At 40.1% G+C, this 17436-nt stretch overlaps 2 protein-coding genes across 5 annotated transcripts in view; one reads left to right on the top strand and one right to left on the bottom strand.

The window, feature by feature from the left end:
• The window catches only part of CENPP (centromere protein P), a 234678-nt gene that overhangs the window by 20707 nt on the left and 196535 nt on the right, over positions 1–17436 (bottom strand). For 2 of the 4 annotated variants that reach the window (XM_033857781.2, XM_019940471.3), the window contains exon 6: positions 9444–9557. The exons of the other annotated variants lie outside the window; for them this stretch is intronic. In XM_033857781.2, coding sequence (XP_033713672.1) covers positions 9444–9557 — 114 coding nt within the window. The remainder of the gene's footprint in view (positions 1–9443; positions 9558–17436) is intronic. 4 annotated transcript variants of the gene reach the window in all.
• The window catches only part of ECM2 (extracellular matrix protein 2), a 70667-nt gene continuing 55068 nt past the window's right edge, over positions 1838–17436 (top strand). Inside the window, exons 1-3 of the mRNA XM_073805915.1 lie at positions 1838–1945; positions 3831–3951; positions 6740–6796. The gene's annotated coding sequence lies outside the window, so the exon portion shown is untranslated. The remainder of the gene's footprint in view (positions 1946–3830; positions 3952–6739; positions 6797–17436) is intronic.

The following is a 17436-nucleotide window of genomic DNA, read 5'->3' as shown; positions in this document are numbered from 1 at the left end:
TTCCACAGAACAAATCAACTTCCTTCAAGGGTTAGGTCGCAGCTTTCTCTGGTCCTCATCAAACAACACACTGTTATCTGCTTCCTGTATGTTACTGCTGCCTTCCTCTGGCCTATTCTTCATCCTTGTGCAGTATGTCTTTTAAAACTCTCTACTGTCATTTCAGAAGGGTTTTAGCAGGGTGCCCAACAAAGGCAGTGTGTTTCAATTGTCCATTTTTGAGGCCTTTCATGTTTATATTTTCAATTTTCCCTCATACTTGATGAATAGTTTGGGTATAGAATTTAAGGTTTAAATAATATTTATTACATTTTATATATAGAGCTAATGATATATGTCCAAACTTGTATTCTAGAGTCCTATGTTAAAATGCCTTCAGTTTTTAAAAATGGGAAGAAAATATATGAACCATTGTCAACTCATGTCTGTAGAAAAAGAGGAACCCCCCCCCAACCAGGACAAAATAAAATAGGGCACAAATAATTTATGTAAATAAAATTTTAAATGGTTGAAATTTTTGGGGCTTCCCTGGTGGCTCAGTTGTTAAGAATCCGCCTGCCAATGCAGGGGACACGGGTTTGAGCCCTGGTCTGGGAAGATCCTACATGCCACGGAGCAACTAAGCCTGTGCGCCACATCTACTCAGCCTGCGCTCTAGAGCCCGTGAGCCACAACTACTGAGCTGGCGTGCCAAAACTACTGAAGCCCACTCGCCTAGAGCCCGTGCTCCGCAACAAGAGAAGCCACCACAATGAGAAGCCCGTGCACCGCAACGAAGAGTAGCCCCCGCTCGCCACAACTAGGGAAAGCCCACGCACAGCAACGAAGACCCAACGCAGCCATAAATAAATAAATAAATGGTTGAAATTTTGTATTACATCAAATCCTGCTGGTTTAAAGAAAAATAAAATAAAATGAATATTAGGCATGAGAATTAAAATGTGAGAGGGAAAACAAACCTTGGTAAAATAGTCCAAAGGACGCTAATAATTTATTCTATTTGCACAATACTTCTAACTTTGCCAGGTCTTTACATATTTAATCACAGGATGACTTTATGAGGCAGGAGTATAAAATTATGTCCATTTTAAAAATAAGAAAAAAAAAAGGCTCAGAGACTTGCAAGGCTGCTCCAATGACCCCAAGCCCAAAGTAAAGAAGCCAAGCTGAGCTGGCCTCCTGACCCCAATGCCTTTCTCGAAGCAAATTTCAGGTGACCCACTAAATTAGGAAATTTAGAAAATTTAGAAAATTCTAGGAAATTAGAATCTGTCCTTTGGCTATTTTATCTTTAAAAAAAAAAGCTTGACTTTGTTGGCCCACATCCTCTGTTTCCATTTTCTCTTATTGCTGGGCACATAATCCACCTTGGACAGTTGTGCAAGCCTCTGGGGTCCTGGGGCCCGAGTTCCCCTCCAGTCCATCAACACGATGTCTCTCTATTCCCAAATAAAGCTAAAGTTTCTGCAGGTCTTTTCCATTTCTTTGGTCAGCCTCAGCCTCTGGTATCAGCTCAGTGTTGATCAGAGTGAGGGAGGTCAGAGTGAATTCACCCTAAAACCAATAAGGCTTATAGGCTTCAGGGACCAACACCCCCCTCCTCATACATGGGCTCCTTTCAAGACCCTCTACTGAATTTTTATTTTAAAAACAAACTTTAAAAAAAGAGTTTTAGACTGACAGAAAAATTGGGAAGATAGTACAGAGTTCCTATATCATTAACATCTAATATTGGTGTGGTATATTTGTTACAATTAATGAACCAATCTTGGGACATCACTTTTATAACTAAAGTCTACACTTTATTCAGGTATCTTAGTTTTTACTTAATGTCCTTTTTCTCTTTCAGGATTCCCACCCAGGATCCCACATGACATTTGTGAGAGAGAGAGGAAAATTCACCTAGATTCTTACTCTATACACCTCCTTATGTCCTGCCATGGGTGTAAGTATTTTGCTTATTATTATTATTGTTTTTAATAAGGGGCTCCCATTTTTCCCTTAAAGACTCAAGAGAAAACGCATAGTTGTTTTTGGGGTCTTAGAATAACACACGTCTTGTCATCTGGCCACAAATGATATAAGCATCCCCTTCAGGACTGGGCAGTAGGAAGGGGCCAGCTGATCCTGGGCTTGACTTGAGACTCAAAACAGGTAACAGGAGAGTAGCAAACATGGAAAATGCTTTCATGTATGCATTTCTCTACAGACCATCCATGAACTGGCAAAACGCATTCTGTAACAGTTCAAATTTTCAGCATGGAATATCTCTTAAATTGATTGAGGGCAGAAGGATATTTTTTGCTGCCTTGTCCTGAAACTGCTTTATTCTCCTAGAGGAGCTCTTTATTTATTAGTTTTTTAAATGTTTGTTTATTTATTTAGGCTGCTCCGGTCTTAGTTGCGGCATGCGAACTCTTAGTTGTGGCATGCACATGGGATCTAGTTTCCTGACCAGGGGTCAAACCCGGGCCCCCTGGACCACCAGGGAAGTCCCTAGAGGGCCTCTTAAGTAAAAGTATTTCAAGTTCATCCTCTCATACATCATGAGGCCTACACACATGATGAACTTGGATTGACTAATTCATTCACTCAGAATGATTTGCAGAGTGTCTACTGTGTGGAGCTATTGTGGACTGTAGACCCGTTTTTCTTTGCCTGGCAAGCTTTCTTATTACCCCTCCTCTGGTAACAGACCTGTCCCTGTTCACAGGATTGGCTCAGGTCATCACAGACTGTCAGCTCCTCACAAACAGCATATGATGTGTCCTGGGCCAACTGACAGGTAGATGCTGGGAGGACAAAATCTTTTCCTACAGGGGTTGCTCAGCAGACAGCCTCTTCCAGGTTGTATGAGGCCCGTGTGTTGTCCAGAGAACCAGCAGAGAACCGTGCAGAGATGAGGGCCTCACAATGGCAGGGAAAATCCTCTTATCTTGGTGTGATCCCCAAACGCAGGCAACCTTTCTTTGATTGTCTGAACTACTCCAGCCCTCTACTACTACTGGAGTGACTAACTTTCCCTTTTTAAAAAAATATTTATTTATTTTTGGCTGTGTTGGGTCTTTGCTGCTGCATGCGGGCTTTCTCTAGTTGCGGCGAGTAGGGGCTACTCTTTGTTGTGGTGCGTGGGCTTCTCGTTGTGGTGTCTTCTCTTGTTGCAGAGCACGGGCTCTAGGCACGTGGGCTTCAGTAGCTGTGGCACGCCAGCCCAGTAGTTGTGGCTCACGGGCTCTAAAGCACAGGCTCAGTAGTTGTGGTGCACAGGCTTAGTTGCTCCGCGGCATGTGGGATCTTCCCGGGCTAGGGCTCCAACCTGTGTCCCCTGCATTGGCAGGCGGATTCTTAACCACTGCACCACCAGGGAAGTCCCTAAATTTCCTTTTTTGCTAAGCCAATGTGAGTTAAGATTCTGTCCCATCCTCTGTCACTTGCATTGAAAGAGCTCTAATAAAAACCACGGGCACTTTGTTAAATGCTGGGTATGTCCTGAACAAAATAACACTGAGCATCAGGAAACTACAAATAAAAACCACACACCTGAATGGCTACAAACAACTGACAAAAGCGGTGTTGAAACTGAATTGAGCAACTGGAACCCTCACACCCTGCTGGTGAGAGTATAAATGGGCACAGTTACTTTGAAAAACTGTTTGGCAACACCTCAAAGCTGAACATACATCTACCCTAAGATTCAGCAACTCTACTCAACATAAACATGTACATGTGTCACCAAAAGACATGCACACAGCAGCACTATTTACAATTGCCAGGACCTGGAAGGGCCCAGGAACAGAATACTGGGTGAATGCTTTGTGGCTTACCCACAGGACGGAAGGCTACATGGCAACAAGGGGAATGATCACCAGTTATACTCCACATGGACGGACCTCATATGGACACCGTATGCAGTGACAGGTGCCAACCCCATCCTGTGGAGTCCTGTGGCAGGTAGGTGGGCCCTGGCCCTGGCGGTGTGGAAGAAATGACAGAAGGGAGCACAGGGGCTCTGGGGGCTGCTCTTTGCTCTGCTTCCTCTTCTGGCCAGTGGTTCTATGATTTTGAAAGAAATTATCCAACTGTATATTTATGATGTGTGCCCTTTTCTGTGTCTATATATTTCAACAAAAAGTTAAAATACAAAAGACAGCATCCCTGAGCCCATGAAGCATACGATCTAGTGGAGAAGACAGACATTAAACAAGTAAATACACGAATGCCTCCCCTCTGCCACTGCCATCCAGCGTGGAGAATGCTTTGTTCTTTTCTTCATCTGGAAGCTCTGTTGCCATCAAGATTACTTTGCTGTCTCTTTTGCGTCTTTTCCAACTCTGTCATGTCTGTCCTGAAGAGCAGTGACCATAAATGCATGAAATATTGTGTACAGATGTTCCAGGATTTGGGACAAAGAACATAAAATCTATTTTCTTTTACCTGATCTTCCTAAGTTAAGACTAGCAATCTGCAAGCCTTTCTTTTTTTTTTTTTTTTGCGGTACGCAGACCTCTCACTGCTGTGGCCTCTCCTGTTGCGGAGCACAGGCTCCGGACGCTCAGCGGCCATGGCTCACGGGCCCAGCCGCTCCGCGGCATGTGGGATCTTCCCAGACCGGGGCATGAACCCATGTCCCCTGCATCGGCAGGCGGACTCTCAACCACTGCGCCACCAGGGAAGCCCCCCTTTCTTGATGTAGAAGTATCTGAAATATTGTTTTGGGAAGCAGTCAGTATGCCTTTTCTTGGGTCACAATTAATAGCCAAGGGCACATCTTTTTGTTTTTTTTTGGTTGCTGCGCAGCATGTGGGACCTTAGTTCCCTGACCAGGGATTGAGCCCGTGCCCCCTGCAGTGGAAACTCGGAGTCTTAACCACTGGACCACCTGGGAAGTCCCCAAGGGCAGGTCTTTTGATAAGTATTTTCTGGATTTTTTTTTTCTTGAAGGTCTTATCTTATGCACAGTAAACTTTTATTACTTGTATGTGTGCTCTGGATAATGTTTTCAGTGCATTCCCACCCTCTGGGTATTTCAATGTGTGGAAATGCTTAAAGTTGTCTGAAAATATGGAGATCTTACTGTTGACTCCCTCTTGGGTCATTTACACAGAAGTGCAATTGTTTAACACTTTTCTCTTCTGAAAATATGGTCACATGATTTTGTTCAACTGGAATTAGTTGAATCACATTTGAAATAAAAAAGGGCCAAAAGCTGCAGCTTAGAAATTTTTGTTACATGAAAATTTTACTTGTAAAGACATTTGTTTGAACGTTTATAAGCTTTCTACTTATCTTTCCTAATCTCCTTCTATTAAAGTTCAGCTAACTTGTACATTTAAATAATATTTGAAGAAACATACTAAGTTCCAGAGGCTGAGGCTGACCAAAGAAATGGAAAAGGCCTGCACAAACTTTAGCTTTATTTGGGAATAGAGAGACATCGTGTTGATGGACTGGAGGGGAACTCGGGCCCCAGGACCCCAGAGGCTTGCACAACTGTCCAAGGTGGATTATGCGCCCAGCAATAAGAGAAAATGGAAACAGAGGATGTGGGCCAACAAAGTCAAGCTTTTTTTTTTTAAGATAAAATAGCCAAAGGACAGATTCTAATTTCCTAAAGGTCATACTTTAGCCTCAGACAAACACATATTCCATGCTGTTTTAAATATCAAAAGCTGTAAGCAGAGCATTTACACATTTGTAACAGAAAGAGGGTTCTTTATTTACAAGTGCCATAAGCACTGAATACTAACCAGATGTAGTTTACTGCCTCTTATAAAGAAGAAAACATACAGAGACGAAACCAAAGTTTGAGCTTGAAAAAAGTCTTAAAACAAGTGGTTAACAATTTGTTATACTAACAGAACTAGAGAAGTTGAAAGCCCTTTGCTGAAGCATGCCTCCACTGACACACTGTTAGTGAACTTGCTTAAGCAGGGCCCTCTTGTTTCTTCCAAGAGCACTTGCAAATATATGGGCTTTTCTGCCCACACCTTTGTATGTGAAAGTGATGGTGTTCTGGTAGGATGTTCCTAAATGACTGGCCTGAAGACCCTGACTTATGCAAACATGGTTATGAATGTCTGAAATCATTTAATTAATTACAAGAGGAAGGTGATTACCTCAAACATGCTTTTCCGAAGTAACCAATCTTCAAGTTCTTGAGGCAAAAAATATAATTGGCCTTTTCTTTTGGGGGGTGGGGTGGGCAGTGATGGTGATACTGTGCAGTTCATGTTTATCAGAAAAATACACTATTTTAAACATGTTAAAAACACTGTAATCAAAGATTGGATAAAGACTAATAGAGTCAGGAAATGTGAACATATGGTTATTTTCAATTTAAATTACAACTAGACTTTGTAAGATAAGGTAGTTTAGAAAGGCATTCAACAACAATTTGAACTATCATAAATAGCTTGAAGTAAAATAGTTCAGTGTGAAAAACAGATCTGCAGGATGCTTAGTTTGAAATCTACCTTAAAACCATACAAAACCACTTCAGATCCACTAGAGTACCTATTATAAAAAAGACAGAGAGTGGCAAGTGTTGGTGAGAATGGGGAAAGTGGAAACCTCAGGCATTGTTGGTGAGATGTAAAATGGCACAGCCACTTTGTAGAACAGTTTGACAGCTCCCTTTTTCCTCTTTTTAAAATGTCCTTTATAAATTCTGAGATGATATATTCACGTACAAAGTAAAGTTATAATTGTTCCTTTAAACGCAGTCCCTCTTTTCACACAGAATCCTGTCATTCAAATCTTTCTGCACTGGGACAAACAACTGAGGATATCTGACAAGGTAATAACATTCTTCTCTTTAAATATAGCATCTATTTCATTCTCTCTGTCTGGAACTCTTATTAGATTACACTGAACCACCTAATTCCATGCTTCTTAACTGAACTCATTTGTTTTCCATCTAATTATCTTTCTGTTCTTTGGGTGGTTTCTTCAAATAAATCCTCTAATGTTCTCTTTAGTAATATTTAACATGTTGTTTGACTTATCCACTGGTTTCTAAATTTTTAAAATTCTAATCACATTTAGAAAATTTAGAGTCAATTTGTTTCTTTTTCCAATAGGCTTTTGTAAAAAACTGTCCTATATTTTAAATTAGATCTATTTGTTTAGTTATTACTTTGATATCTTAAACCTTGTACTTTTTGTCCAGATTGTTCTATAATTCTCACTTAACAGAAGTTTGTTTTATACAATTAATGTATAATTTTAAAAATATTTTATTTATTTATTTATTTTTGAGCTGCGTTGTGTCTTAGCTGCGGCATGCAGGATTTTTTGTTGCGGCACCCAGGCTCTTTGATGTGGCACGTGGGCTTCTCTCTAGTCACAGCACGCAGGCTCTGTAGTTGCGGCATGTGGGCTCTTTAATTGTGGTGCGCGGGCTCCAGAGCGCATGGGCTCAGTAGTTGTGGTGCACGGGCTTAGTTGCCCCGCAGCATGTGGGATTTTAGTTCCCCGACCAGGTATCGAACCTGCATCCCCTGCATTGGAAGGTGGATTCTTAACCACTGGACCACCAGGGAAGTCCCAATTAATGTATAGTTTTTTAATGTGCACTTGCTTCATCTGGGGTCATTTTTGTCTGTGACAGTTATGTATGTGTGAGAATTTCCCTCCAGGGAAGTTTCAGGGTGGCTTCTCTCAGAGCCTGGGGGAGTCCCTGTATCTACAATTTATATTCCTTTCCAGATTTGGGCTTCTACCTAGCCCACACGTAGGCAAGGTAAACTGAGACCTTGTATATATCTGTGTCAGGGATCTGAAGAGGTGAGTTTCTCCACCTGCCAAGTTCCCTGCAGCTTCTTTGGGGTGGCTGGCACTCTTTCCTCTTCCTTTTTCAACTGACGGAAGTCTTTGAGGCCCCAAGCTCTGGGAGGAGGATCCACCCCAGCATCTGATGCAGCCCAGGCTGTCCTCCATCTCTGACCCAGGGCCCAGATCTGCTCTGAGATGCTGTGGGCTGGCCAAAACCAGCTCCTGCTCTCGCTTTGATTTTTCTCCTTATTTCTGGCTCTCAGGACATTTTTACTTCTTTCTTTTGAGCTTGACTATGTACTTAAAACATGTTGTACTTAATCCAGAATTTCTGTAAGATTAAAATGGCAGGGGAGGGTACATATGGCCATCTCGGCCTGCCGTATTTCTTTTTTTTGTTTTTTTTTTGGCCGTGCCATGAGGCATGAGGGATCTTAGTTCCCCGACCAGGGATCAAACCTGTGCCCCCTGCAGTGGGAGTGTGGAGTCTTAACCACTAGACCACCAGGGAAGTCCCTGCCGTATTTCTTTAAGTCTCCTCTTGCTTTCTTTTTGGTGAGAAATATCACATTTTCATTTCTCTTTAATTATACAAGTAATTAACAAATGCATTCTCACTTTAAAAATTAAATGGTTAAAGCTAAGTTAAACTCTTCTTTGATGTAAGCCCAATTCTAGTCTCCAACCCTCTCTCCCCAGATGAGTATCTTGCAGATCTCTTCTCATATTACAGATCTCTATGGACCCACAGCAAATAGGAAAGTTACACCTCAATTAAATATACCTCAATAGAGAAAATTTAATAAATACAATCATACTATACCATATTGTTTTCGCATTTCTTTTTTCTTTTTTTTTTTTTTTGTGGTATGTGGGCCTCTCACTGTTGTGGCCTCTCCTGTTGTGGAGCACAGGCTCCGGACATGCAGGCTCAGCGACCATGGCTCACGGGCCCAGCCACTCCACGGCATGTGGGATCTTCCTGGACCAGGGCACGAACCCGTGTCCCCTGCATCGGCAGGCGGACTCTCAACCTCTGCACCACCAGGGAAGCCCTGCATTTCTTTTCTTCACTCAACAATGTGTATTGAAGAGGAGCTTTTCCTGTGAAGATAGAGTTGCTGTGTTCTTTTTAATGACTGTGTAGTATTCCACTGTGAATAATTTTCAAGGGTGTGTCAGCCTATGAGGGAAAACTTCCTCAAAGGAAGGGGGTGGGGCTTCCCTGGTGGCGCAGTGGTTGAGAGTCCGCCTGACGATGCAGGGGATGCGGGTTTGTGCCCCCGGTCTGGGAGGATGCCACATGCCGCGGAGCGGCTGGGCCCGTGAGCCATGGCCAGTAAGCCTGCGCGTCTAGAGCCTGCGCATCCAGACCCTGTGCTCCAGAATGGGAGAGACCACAACATCAAGAGGCCCGCGTACCGCAAAAAAAAAAAAAAAAAAGGAAGGGGGCACTTTCAGAAGAAGGAAGGGAATGTGCTGGGCACCAGACAACTGATGTCCACCCTCTACTACCACGTCCTACCAGGCACTCATTGCTACATACTCTAAGTATGGTGTTGAGACCATTCCACAGACCATGATGGACACCCCCCACCAAACTTGGGGTCAGATGTCAACATTGATGGTTCCACACATTGCAAGAGGGTGTGAAGAGATTTATTACTCACATAATGAGGATTCTGGGAGGGAAGGGCAGCTAGTGTCCAGCTGTGGATGACAGTCATGTAATGAGCCAAGTTGGTACTGGGGGTGGGGGGCAGTGGAGTGGTGAGGGAGAGTCCCTGAGAAAATATGAGGAAGCAGGATTAATTACAGTGGTTTGATTCAGTCTTTGATTCCTATCTGATATGGAGCATAATGCTTGCATAGAGTTTATGATGGTTCAAGAAACTGAACTACGATGGATCGACTTGGAGGGCATTACACTAAGTGAAAGAAGTCAGACAGAGAAAGACAAATATGATATTACTTATATGTGGAATCTAAAAAATACAACAAACTAGTGAATATAACAAAAAAGAAGCAGACTCACAGATACAGAGAACAAATGAGCGGTTACCAGTGGGGGCATGGGGAGAAGGGTAATGTGGGCGGTACAAATTTTGGGTGTAAGATAGGCTCAAGGATGTACTGTATAATACAGGGAATATAGCCAATATTTTGTAATAACTGTAAATGGAAAGTAACCTTTAAAAATTGTATTAAATAAATAAATAAACTGAACTAAGAAGAGTCATTGAACTGTAGACAGAAAACATGGTCACTGCTAAGTGCTTGATCATTGCTAATTCTCCCTTCCGAAGACGTAAATAAGCCATTTTCAGCATGAAAGCAGTTAAAATTTACTTTCACTGTTCTGAATTACAGATATCAAATGGCATACCAACATAAATAGATGATGGCATGGCTCCTCCTGCAATCATGCTGGTGATTTTATAGTGAAAATATTGTTTGTTTCACTAAAGCCTGCTTGAAATTTGTCAGTTTAAAAGCAAAACAACTCTCAACCAGAGAGGAATTTGCTTTTTGTGTGTTATAACAAATGGTTTTTAACCACCTCTAAAAAAGAAAAAAAAAAACCTCTCAGTAATTTAAGTATATATTCAGAAAAAATTAAACAAAACAACCACAGTCCTTGAACATTGTATATAATAATTAAAGGACAATTCTCATGAGAAAGAGCTAAAAATTATATAAAATCTCAATAATCGGGACTTCCCTGGTAGCCTACCAATGCAGGGGACACGGGTTCGATCCCTGGTCCGTGAAGATCCCACATGCTGCAGAGCAACTAAGCCCGTGCAACACAACTACTGAGCCTGCGCTCTAGGGCCCGCATGCTGCAACTACTGAAGCCTGCACACCTAGAGCCGTGCTCAGCAACAAGAGAAGCCACCGCAATGAGGAACCCACGCACCTCAATGAAGAGTAGCCCCTGCTCGCCGCAACTAGAGAAAAGCCTGCACGCAGCAACAAAGACCCAACGCAGCCAAAAATAAATTTTTTAGAAAATCTCAATAATCACTTATAAGTATTGTTATAAATGAAACAAACTAAAAAGAAATAATCAGTAAATATTTACTGACAGATTAATAGGCACAAAGCTTGCCTTAGGCTACACAATAGAGCACTCCAACAGTATAAAGATGTTCTTTTCAGGAAGTAAAGATAAATACATGCTGATTGAAGAAAGTTATATTAAATTTTAATAACTTTTCTCTTTCTTACAAAAGCTTTACCTGGGGTTGTCTATGTGAAAATACTTTTGTTAAATATGTTTAACTCTGTACTATATTATATCACCAACACCCAGCCAAGCTTTTATGACCTGCACTTGCCCTAGAGATCATAGTTGATAGGACTAGGGGTGAACACATGACCCAAGCTGGCTAAATCAGGTTTTCTGGAAAAATCTGAAATTGAGGGCCATACCACCAATCTGGGAAGTTGCTTGAACTGAAGGTAAATAGGCTTGGGTTCTTTGAGATGGGCCATTGGCCACATTCCTGTCAACACAGTGGGAGCTGTCCTGCAGAAGGCAAGACCTACTGAGAGGAGAATGAAGTGAACATACAGAAAATGGTAGAGATGATTTAACTCAGAAAAAGAAAGCAAGATGAGAGTCCGTGAGGACTGCCTGGACCATGAGGGTGACCTCATTCCTGGTCCCAGGCCCTTGGGAATCCTTAATGCCCTTCAGTAAGAGGGTATTCTCAGTGTCCTTTCAATACACCCATGTTGTACTTAGGCTTATTTGAAGTTTCTATTACTTGCAATCAAAATGTATTTACAAACAAAATGGTTATTTCAATTCCATTAGTGACAATAAAGAGTATGGGATGGATGAGGGAGATATTTTCGCAGAAAGACTATCTAGGTCATCATGAGTGAACATAGATATTAAAAGAGAGGCAGAATCAAGCTCTGAATTATTTGTTCTTTGCCTTTGGTCAATCTCCTCAGTCCTGAAACAGTTCTTTTTACACAATTTTTCCAGCTTTACACTTATTTTCCTATGGAGAAGATTCAGTGACCTCTTCATTCTGCCATATTTGGAAGTTCCACCACAAATGACTTTTTAAATTTTATTTAAAATTTTTTTATCCTTTGCCTCTTTTTGATTAGCTTTTAAAAATTTTGCTTTTTCCCATATATTAGTTGGGATGTCACATGCTCTATTTCTATATGTCAAATGGTTACCTTAGATATTTTATCATGCATACTTATCAAAGTCCAAATTAATCCATGTCTCAATCCTCCTCACGAACAAAGGACTTTACAGCATTTTAATTTCAGTCACACTTGTACTTTTGAATTCTAGCTTAAAAAAAAAAAGACTTCCCTTGACATTATTATGACTTTATTATATGGTCACTGTTTGCTGTATTTACCATATTCTTTGCTCCTATTGCTTCTTACATCTCAAACCTTCTTAGATCATTTTCCCTCTGCCTGAAGAATATCCTTTAATTCTAACATGAACATCTGTTAGAGGTGAATTCTCTCAGTTTCTACTTGTATGACTTTCACTTTTATTTTTTCCAAATTTTATCGAGATATAATTGACATATAAGACTGTATTAGCTTAAGGTGTACCATGATTTGATATATGTATATATTACAAACTGATCACTGCTGTGACATATTTATGCATATTTCTGTATACACATGTGCACACATTTCTTTCGAATATATACCTAGGAGTATGTGTATCTTCAACTTTTATAGATAATATCAAAGTGTTGGTACCAATTTACCGTCAAACAGCAGTATATGAGAATAGCTATTGTTCCATATTCTAACAATTGGTACTATCAGTCTTTTTACTATTAATCATTTTGGTGGGTGTGCAATGGTATCTGATGGTGATTTAAAATAGATTTTCCCTCATTTGACTAGTGGAGTTGAACATGTACATGCATTTATTGGTCATTTGAATTTTGGGATCAGTCTGTTCAAATTGCTTGCCCATTTTTCCCTATCAGTTTTTGGAGTTCTTTACAAATACTGCCTGGGATATACCAAATTCTCAATAAAACACACTTGCCATATAAACTACTTATGATTGATTTTGCCATTTAATGTACCAAGATATATCCCATATCAGTAAACACAAATCTACTTTGTTATTTTTAAGGCAATAAGGCAAGCCATTGTATAGATACACAATATATTGTGACTTAACCAATTGTCTATTGATAATCTTTTAGGTTATTTGTAATTTTTCACTATTTTATATACTACAATGAATATCCTTCTAAGATATTTTTGTACATTTTTAGAAGCAGAATGGTTTAATGTTGAGTAAAGGCTGATAAAATGACCTATATAAAAAAATCTATCAATTTATATTTCTACCAACAATGTGTAAAAGTGCTTATTTTGGAAAGAGTTTGAAAATTCTCTTCTCTTAGTTCCTGTAATTCTTGTTTTGTTTATGGTTTCCTTTGCTGTGCAAAAGCTTAGAAGTTTGATTAAATCCCATTTGTTTATTTTTGCTTTTATTTCTATTGCCTTGGGAGACTGACCTAAGAAAACATTGCTATGATTTATGTCAGAGAATGCATCACCCAGATACCAAAACCAAAGATGCTACCAAAAAGAAAATTACAGGCCAATATCTCTAATGAATATAGATGCAAAAATTCCCAGCAAAATATTAGCAAACTGAATCCAACAACACATAAAAAAGGTCATACACTACAATCAAGTTGGACTCATCCCAGGGTCACGAGGATGGTTCAACATATGCAAATCAATCAATGCAATACACCATATCAACAAAGGAAAAGAAAAAAACACAAACGATCATCTCGATGCAGGAAAAGCATCTGATAAAATTCAACATCCATTCATTATAAAAAATCTTACCAAAGTGGATACAGAGGGAACATATCTCAACATAATAAAAGCTATTTATGACCAACCCACAGCCAACAAAATAGTGAACAGTGAAAAGCCTTCCCACTACAATCTGGAACAAGACAAGGATGCCCAATCTCACCACTTCTATTCAACATAGTATTGGAAGTCCTAGCCACAGCAATCAGACAAGAAAAAGAAATAAACCAATCCCTTTTAAAATCACATCAAAACAAAACAAAACAAAAAAACCACTTAGGAATAAACCTGACCAAGGAGGTGAAAGACTTATATACTGAGGAACTATAAAACATTATAAAGGAAACTGCAGATGATTCAAAGAAATGGAAAGATATCCCATGCTCTTGAATTGGAAGACTTAATATTGTTAAAATGGCTATCCTAACCAAAGTAATCTATAGATTTAATGCAATCCCTATCAAATTACCCATGACATTTTTCACAGAGCTAGAACAATTAATCCTAAAATTTATATGGAACCATAAAAGACCCAGAATTGCCAAAGCAATCCTGAGGAAAAAGAACAAAGTTGGAGGCATAACCCTCCTAGACTTCAGACAATACTACAAAGCTACAATAACCAAAACAGTGGTATTGGCACAAAAACAGACACATGGATCAATGGAACAGAATAGGGAGCCCAGAAGTAAACCCACACACCTATGGTCAATTAGTCTTCAACAAAGGAGGCAAGAATATAAAATGGGAAAAAGACAGTCTCTTCAACAAGTGGTGCTGGGAAAGTTGGACAGCTGCGTGTAAATCAATGATGTTATAACACACCCTCACACCATGCACAAGAATAAACTCAAAATGGCTTAAAGACTTAAACATAAGACATGTCACCAGGAATTCCCTGGTTGTCCAGTGTTTAGGACTCTGCACTTCCAATGCAGGGGGTGCGGGTTTGATCCCTGGTCAGGGAACTAAGGTCCCACATGCTGTGCAGCACAGCCAAAAAAAAAAAAAAAAAAAAGAGACCATAAAACTCCTAGAAGCAAACATTGGCAAAACATCCTCTAATTAGGTCTTGAAATCCCCCCTACCCTCATAGAGAAATCTTCTCCCTCTCTTGAATTATTGTAATCATTTCTTAAATGGAGCCCTGTCCCTAGACTTGATCCTTCCACTCAATTCATAAGCCAAACTACAGAGTTATCCATCTATTGATAAAATGCCACACTGGTTATGCTCCTCTCCTGTGGCCTTTGGGTAAAGCTCCAAACCTCCAACATCCCTTTTAGAGCCTGTGGAGATCTGGCTGCTTCTCTCCTGCACTCAGTCCTCCACACCTCACAATCACTTTCGCTTCCCAAAAGATGCCAGTTTCATCAGGCCTTTCTCCTACACTATCCCCTCTGGCTAGAACATTCTCTCTTACCTTATCCCTCTGTATACAAACTCTTATTTAACTTTTAAGTTTCAGTTTAAATATGTCTATAGTCAAATTTAATCTTAGGTTTGAGATGACTCCTAGACATTGAAACAGATATGTCAAGAAAGCAGCTAGAAACTTCCAGCATACAGATGGTAATACAGATGATCAAACTCACCTGGAGAGAAATTATAGCTAGAGAAGAGGTTTCAGGCCTGAGATCAAGTCGATGAAGAGGAGGAATCAGCAAAGGAGATTATTAAGTGAGGCAAAGGAGTTGGGCTGTAAAAACCAAGAGATATGAGTGTTGGAAAGAGGGGAAGAATCATTTCTGCTGAATGTTGCTAAAAACTGCTCTGACAGCTCCAGATGGGTATCTCCTGCATATTTCCAATACCACCCCACAACCCAGCCACAGAAGTGATCATACTGTTTAATACCAAGGCAGCCATTTGTCTGATCCCTTAGTAGTAAGAACTGACTTTAATTGACTGTAAGTAAGAACTCTGTCAACCTTATTTATCGTTATAGATTTCAGCAGTGAGCTCAAGATGCACTCAGTAAAAAAAAACTTGTTGAATGACTTAATCACCGGCACACATACGTGTAAGTCCTCAAGGAATTTACATACATTTGGGGAAAACATATGGAAACCACTATTTATAATACAAAGCAGGGTGTAATCAGTGCTGGCAAAGTAGTACAGCCAGCGTGCAATGGTTGAACTGTGGAACGGGAGAAAGCTTCCTGGAAAAGATGTTACTGAAGTTAGGGACTGAAGAAAAGAGCAGGCTATCAGAAAGTGGAGCCTTGAGGTTCTTTTTTTTTTTTTAACATCTTTACTGGAGTATAATTGCTTTACAATGGTGTGTTAGTCTCCGCATTATAACAAAGTGAATCAGTTATACATATACATATGTCCCCATATCTCTGAGGCTTGAGTTTTTAAAACAATAAAAAATTGTTGTTAATTACCCAATTGTGGCAAGGCAGAGATTATTTACATATGTGCCTGTGAGTGGCAACACTCAAACTCTTCACTCTGGCAGAAATGTAGGATAAAGATGAGCATTGTATTTTAAAATACTATTATTTATGCATTAGTTATCTGAACAGGGTATGACCATGGATAATTTTAGTCTTCTTTACATTTTCTAGCAATTTCTAAATTTACTATTCTGCTATAATTTGCAGAGAGGGGTTTAGTTTTATTCTTTCTAAGACCAGAGTTTCATCTGGGCAAATTGAGAAAAGAACTTAATTCAAAAATGATATCTTTGTACATACACAAAAAAGTCAGTAATTTCCAGAATACTATTCATAAAAATTCCACAAATCTTAGAAGAGTTTGTAAACTGCATTCACAAATCTGGCAGAATTAAAATTAAATTTCTGTTTAAAAATGGAAATACAACATAATAAATGAAGTTAACATTAATTTTTTCCTACTCTTGGATGCTGAAAGATTCTAATGGAAATGAAAAAGATGAGATCACCCACCAGTAATGGGGAAAAAATGAGGCCATGGACAAACACACTATGTTTTGATTTATTAAACCACAAGCAAGCTTCACTTTATCCCCCATGAGTGATGGCTTAACCGGTTGCCAAAGTCTTCTTTTCCACTAAATACCTTTGTAAATATTGTGGTTACTCTGATTTATAGCCACCTCCTTCAGACAGTGTATCAGTAGAAAAGAATCCCTTTCCCAACAAATGTTAAAACTACCATCTGTGTAATCGTCTCACAAACCTCACGCTATGCATGGGTTTCAGGGTTTGCAGGAGGAAAATTATAGGAAAAGACCAGTTCTGGAGGCTCTGTCTGCGGTGATTCATCCCAAAGTGGGAATGCCATATCCAGAACGCCAGAGAGAAACACCTGAGTTGTCAACAGGGGACTTTTTTAAAGATAAGAACCTAGTTCCAGAGAAGGATGTGACTCACCCAGTCCTCCCTGGGAGGCAAGAGGCCAAGATGAATTCTGGCCCTGATGCCTCTGAAGTGATGTTTACCACGTCTGCTCTCCAAACACTCAGGCAATCTGGTTTTCATCTCGAAGGCGTCTGACTCCTATGGCTTTATGGGTGTGTGGAGCCATAATGGTGATGAGAGTCGGTTTCTGCTGATGTGGGCTGCAGAATATAGTTCTACCCATCCTTCCATTTCTGCTGGGGGAAGGAGCACTGCAGGGGCAAGCTGTAAAGTGACTTTGCTTGACTGTTGTGGAAAGAAAGAAATAAGACTAACTTGAAGTCATTCTTAGTTCTCCCATTTCTCAGCAAGTCAGGCAAATCATTTAACTCTGTGAAGCTTTAGTTTCCTCATTTAGCCTCTGTAATACTTCAGCTTTCTTCCTCTGTAAACTGGAGGATAACAAGGTACATCACTGGGTTGAAGGA

The sequence above is a fragment of the Tursiops truncatus genome, chromosome 6 (genome assembly GCF_011762595.2).
Source record: "Tursiops truncatus isolate mTurTru1 chromosome 6, mTurTru1.mat.Y, whole genome shotgun sequence".
In the NCBI taxonomy this organism is placed as follows: Eukaryota; Metazoa; Chordata; class Mammalia; order Artiodactyla; family Delphinidae; genus Tursiops; species Tursiops truncatus.
Note: the sequence above shows the minus strand (reverse complement) of the source record. Positions and strands in the feature narration are given on the sequence as shown.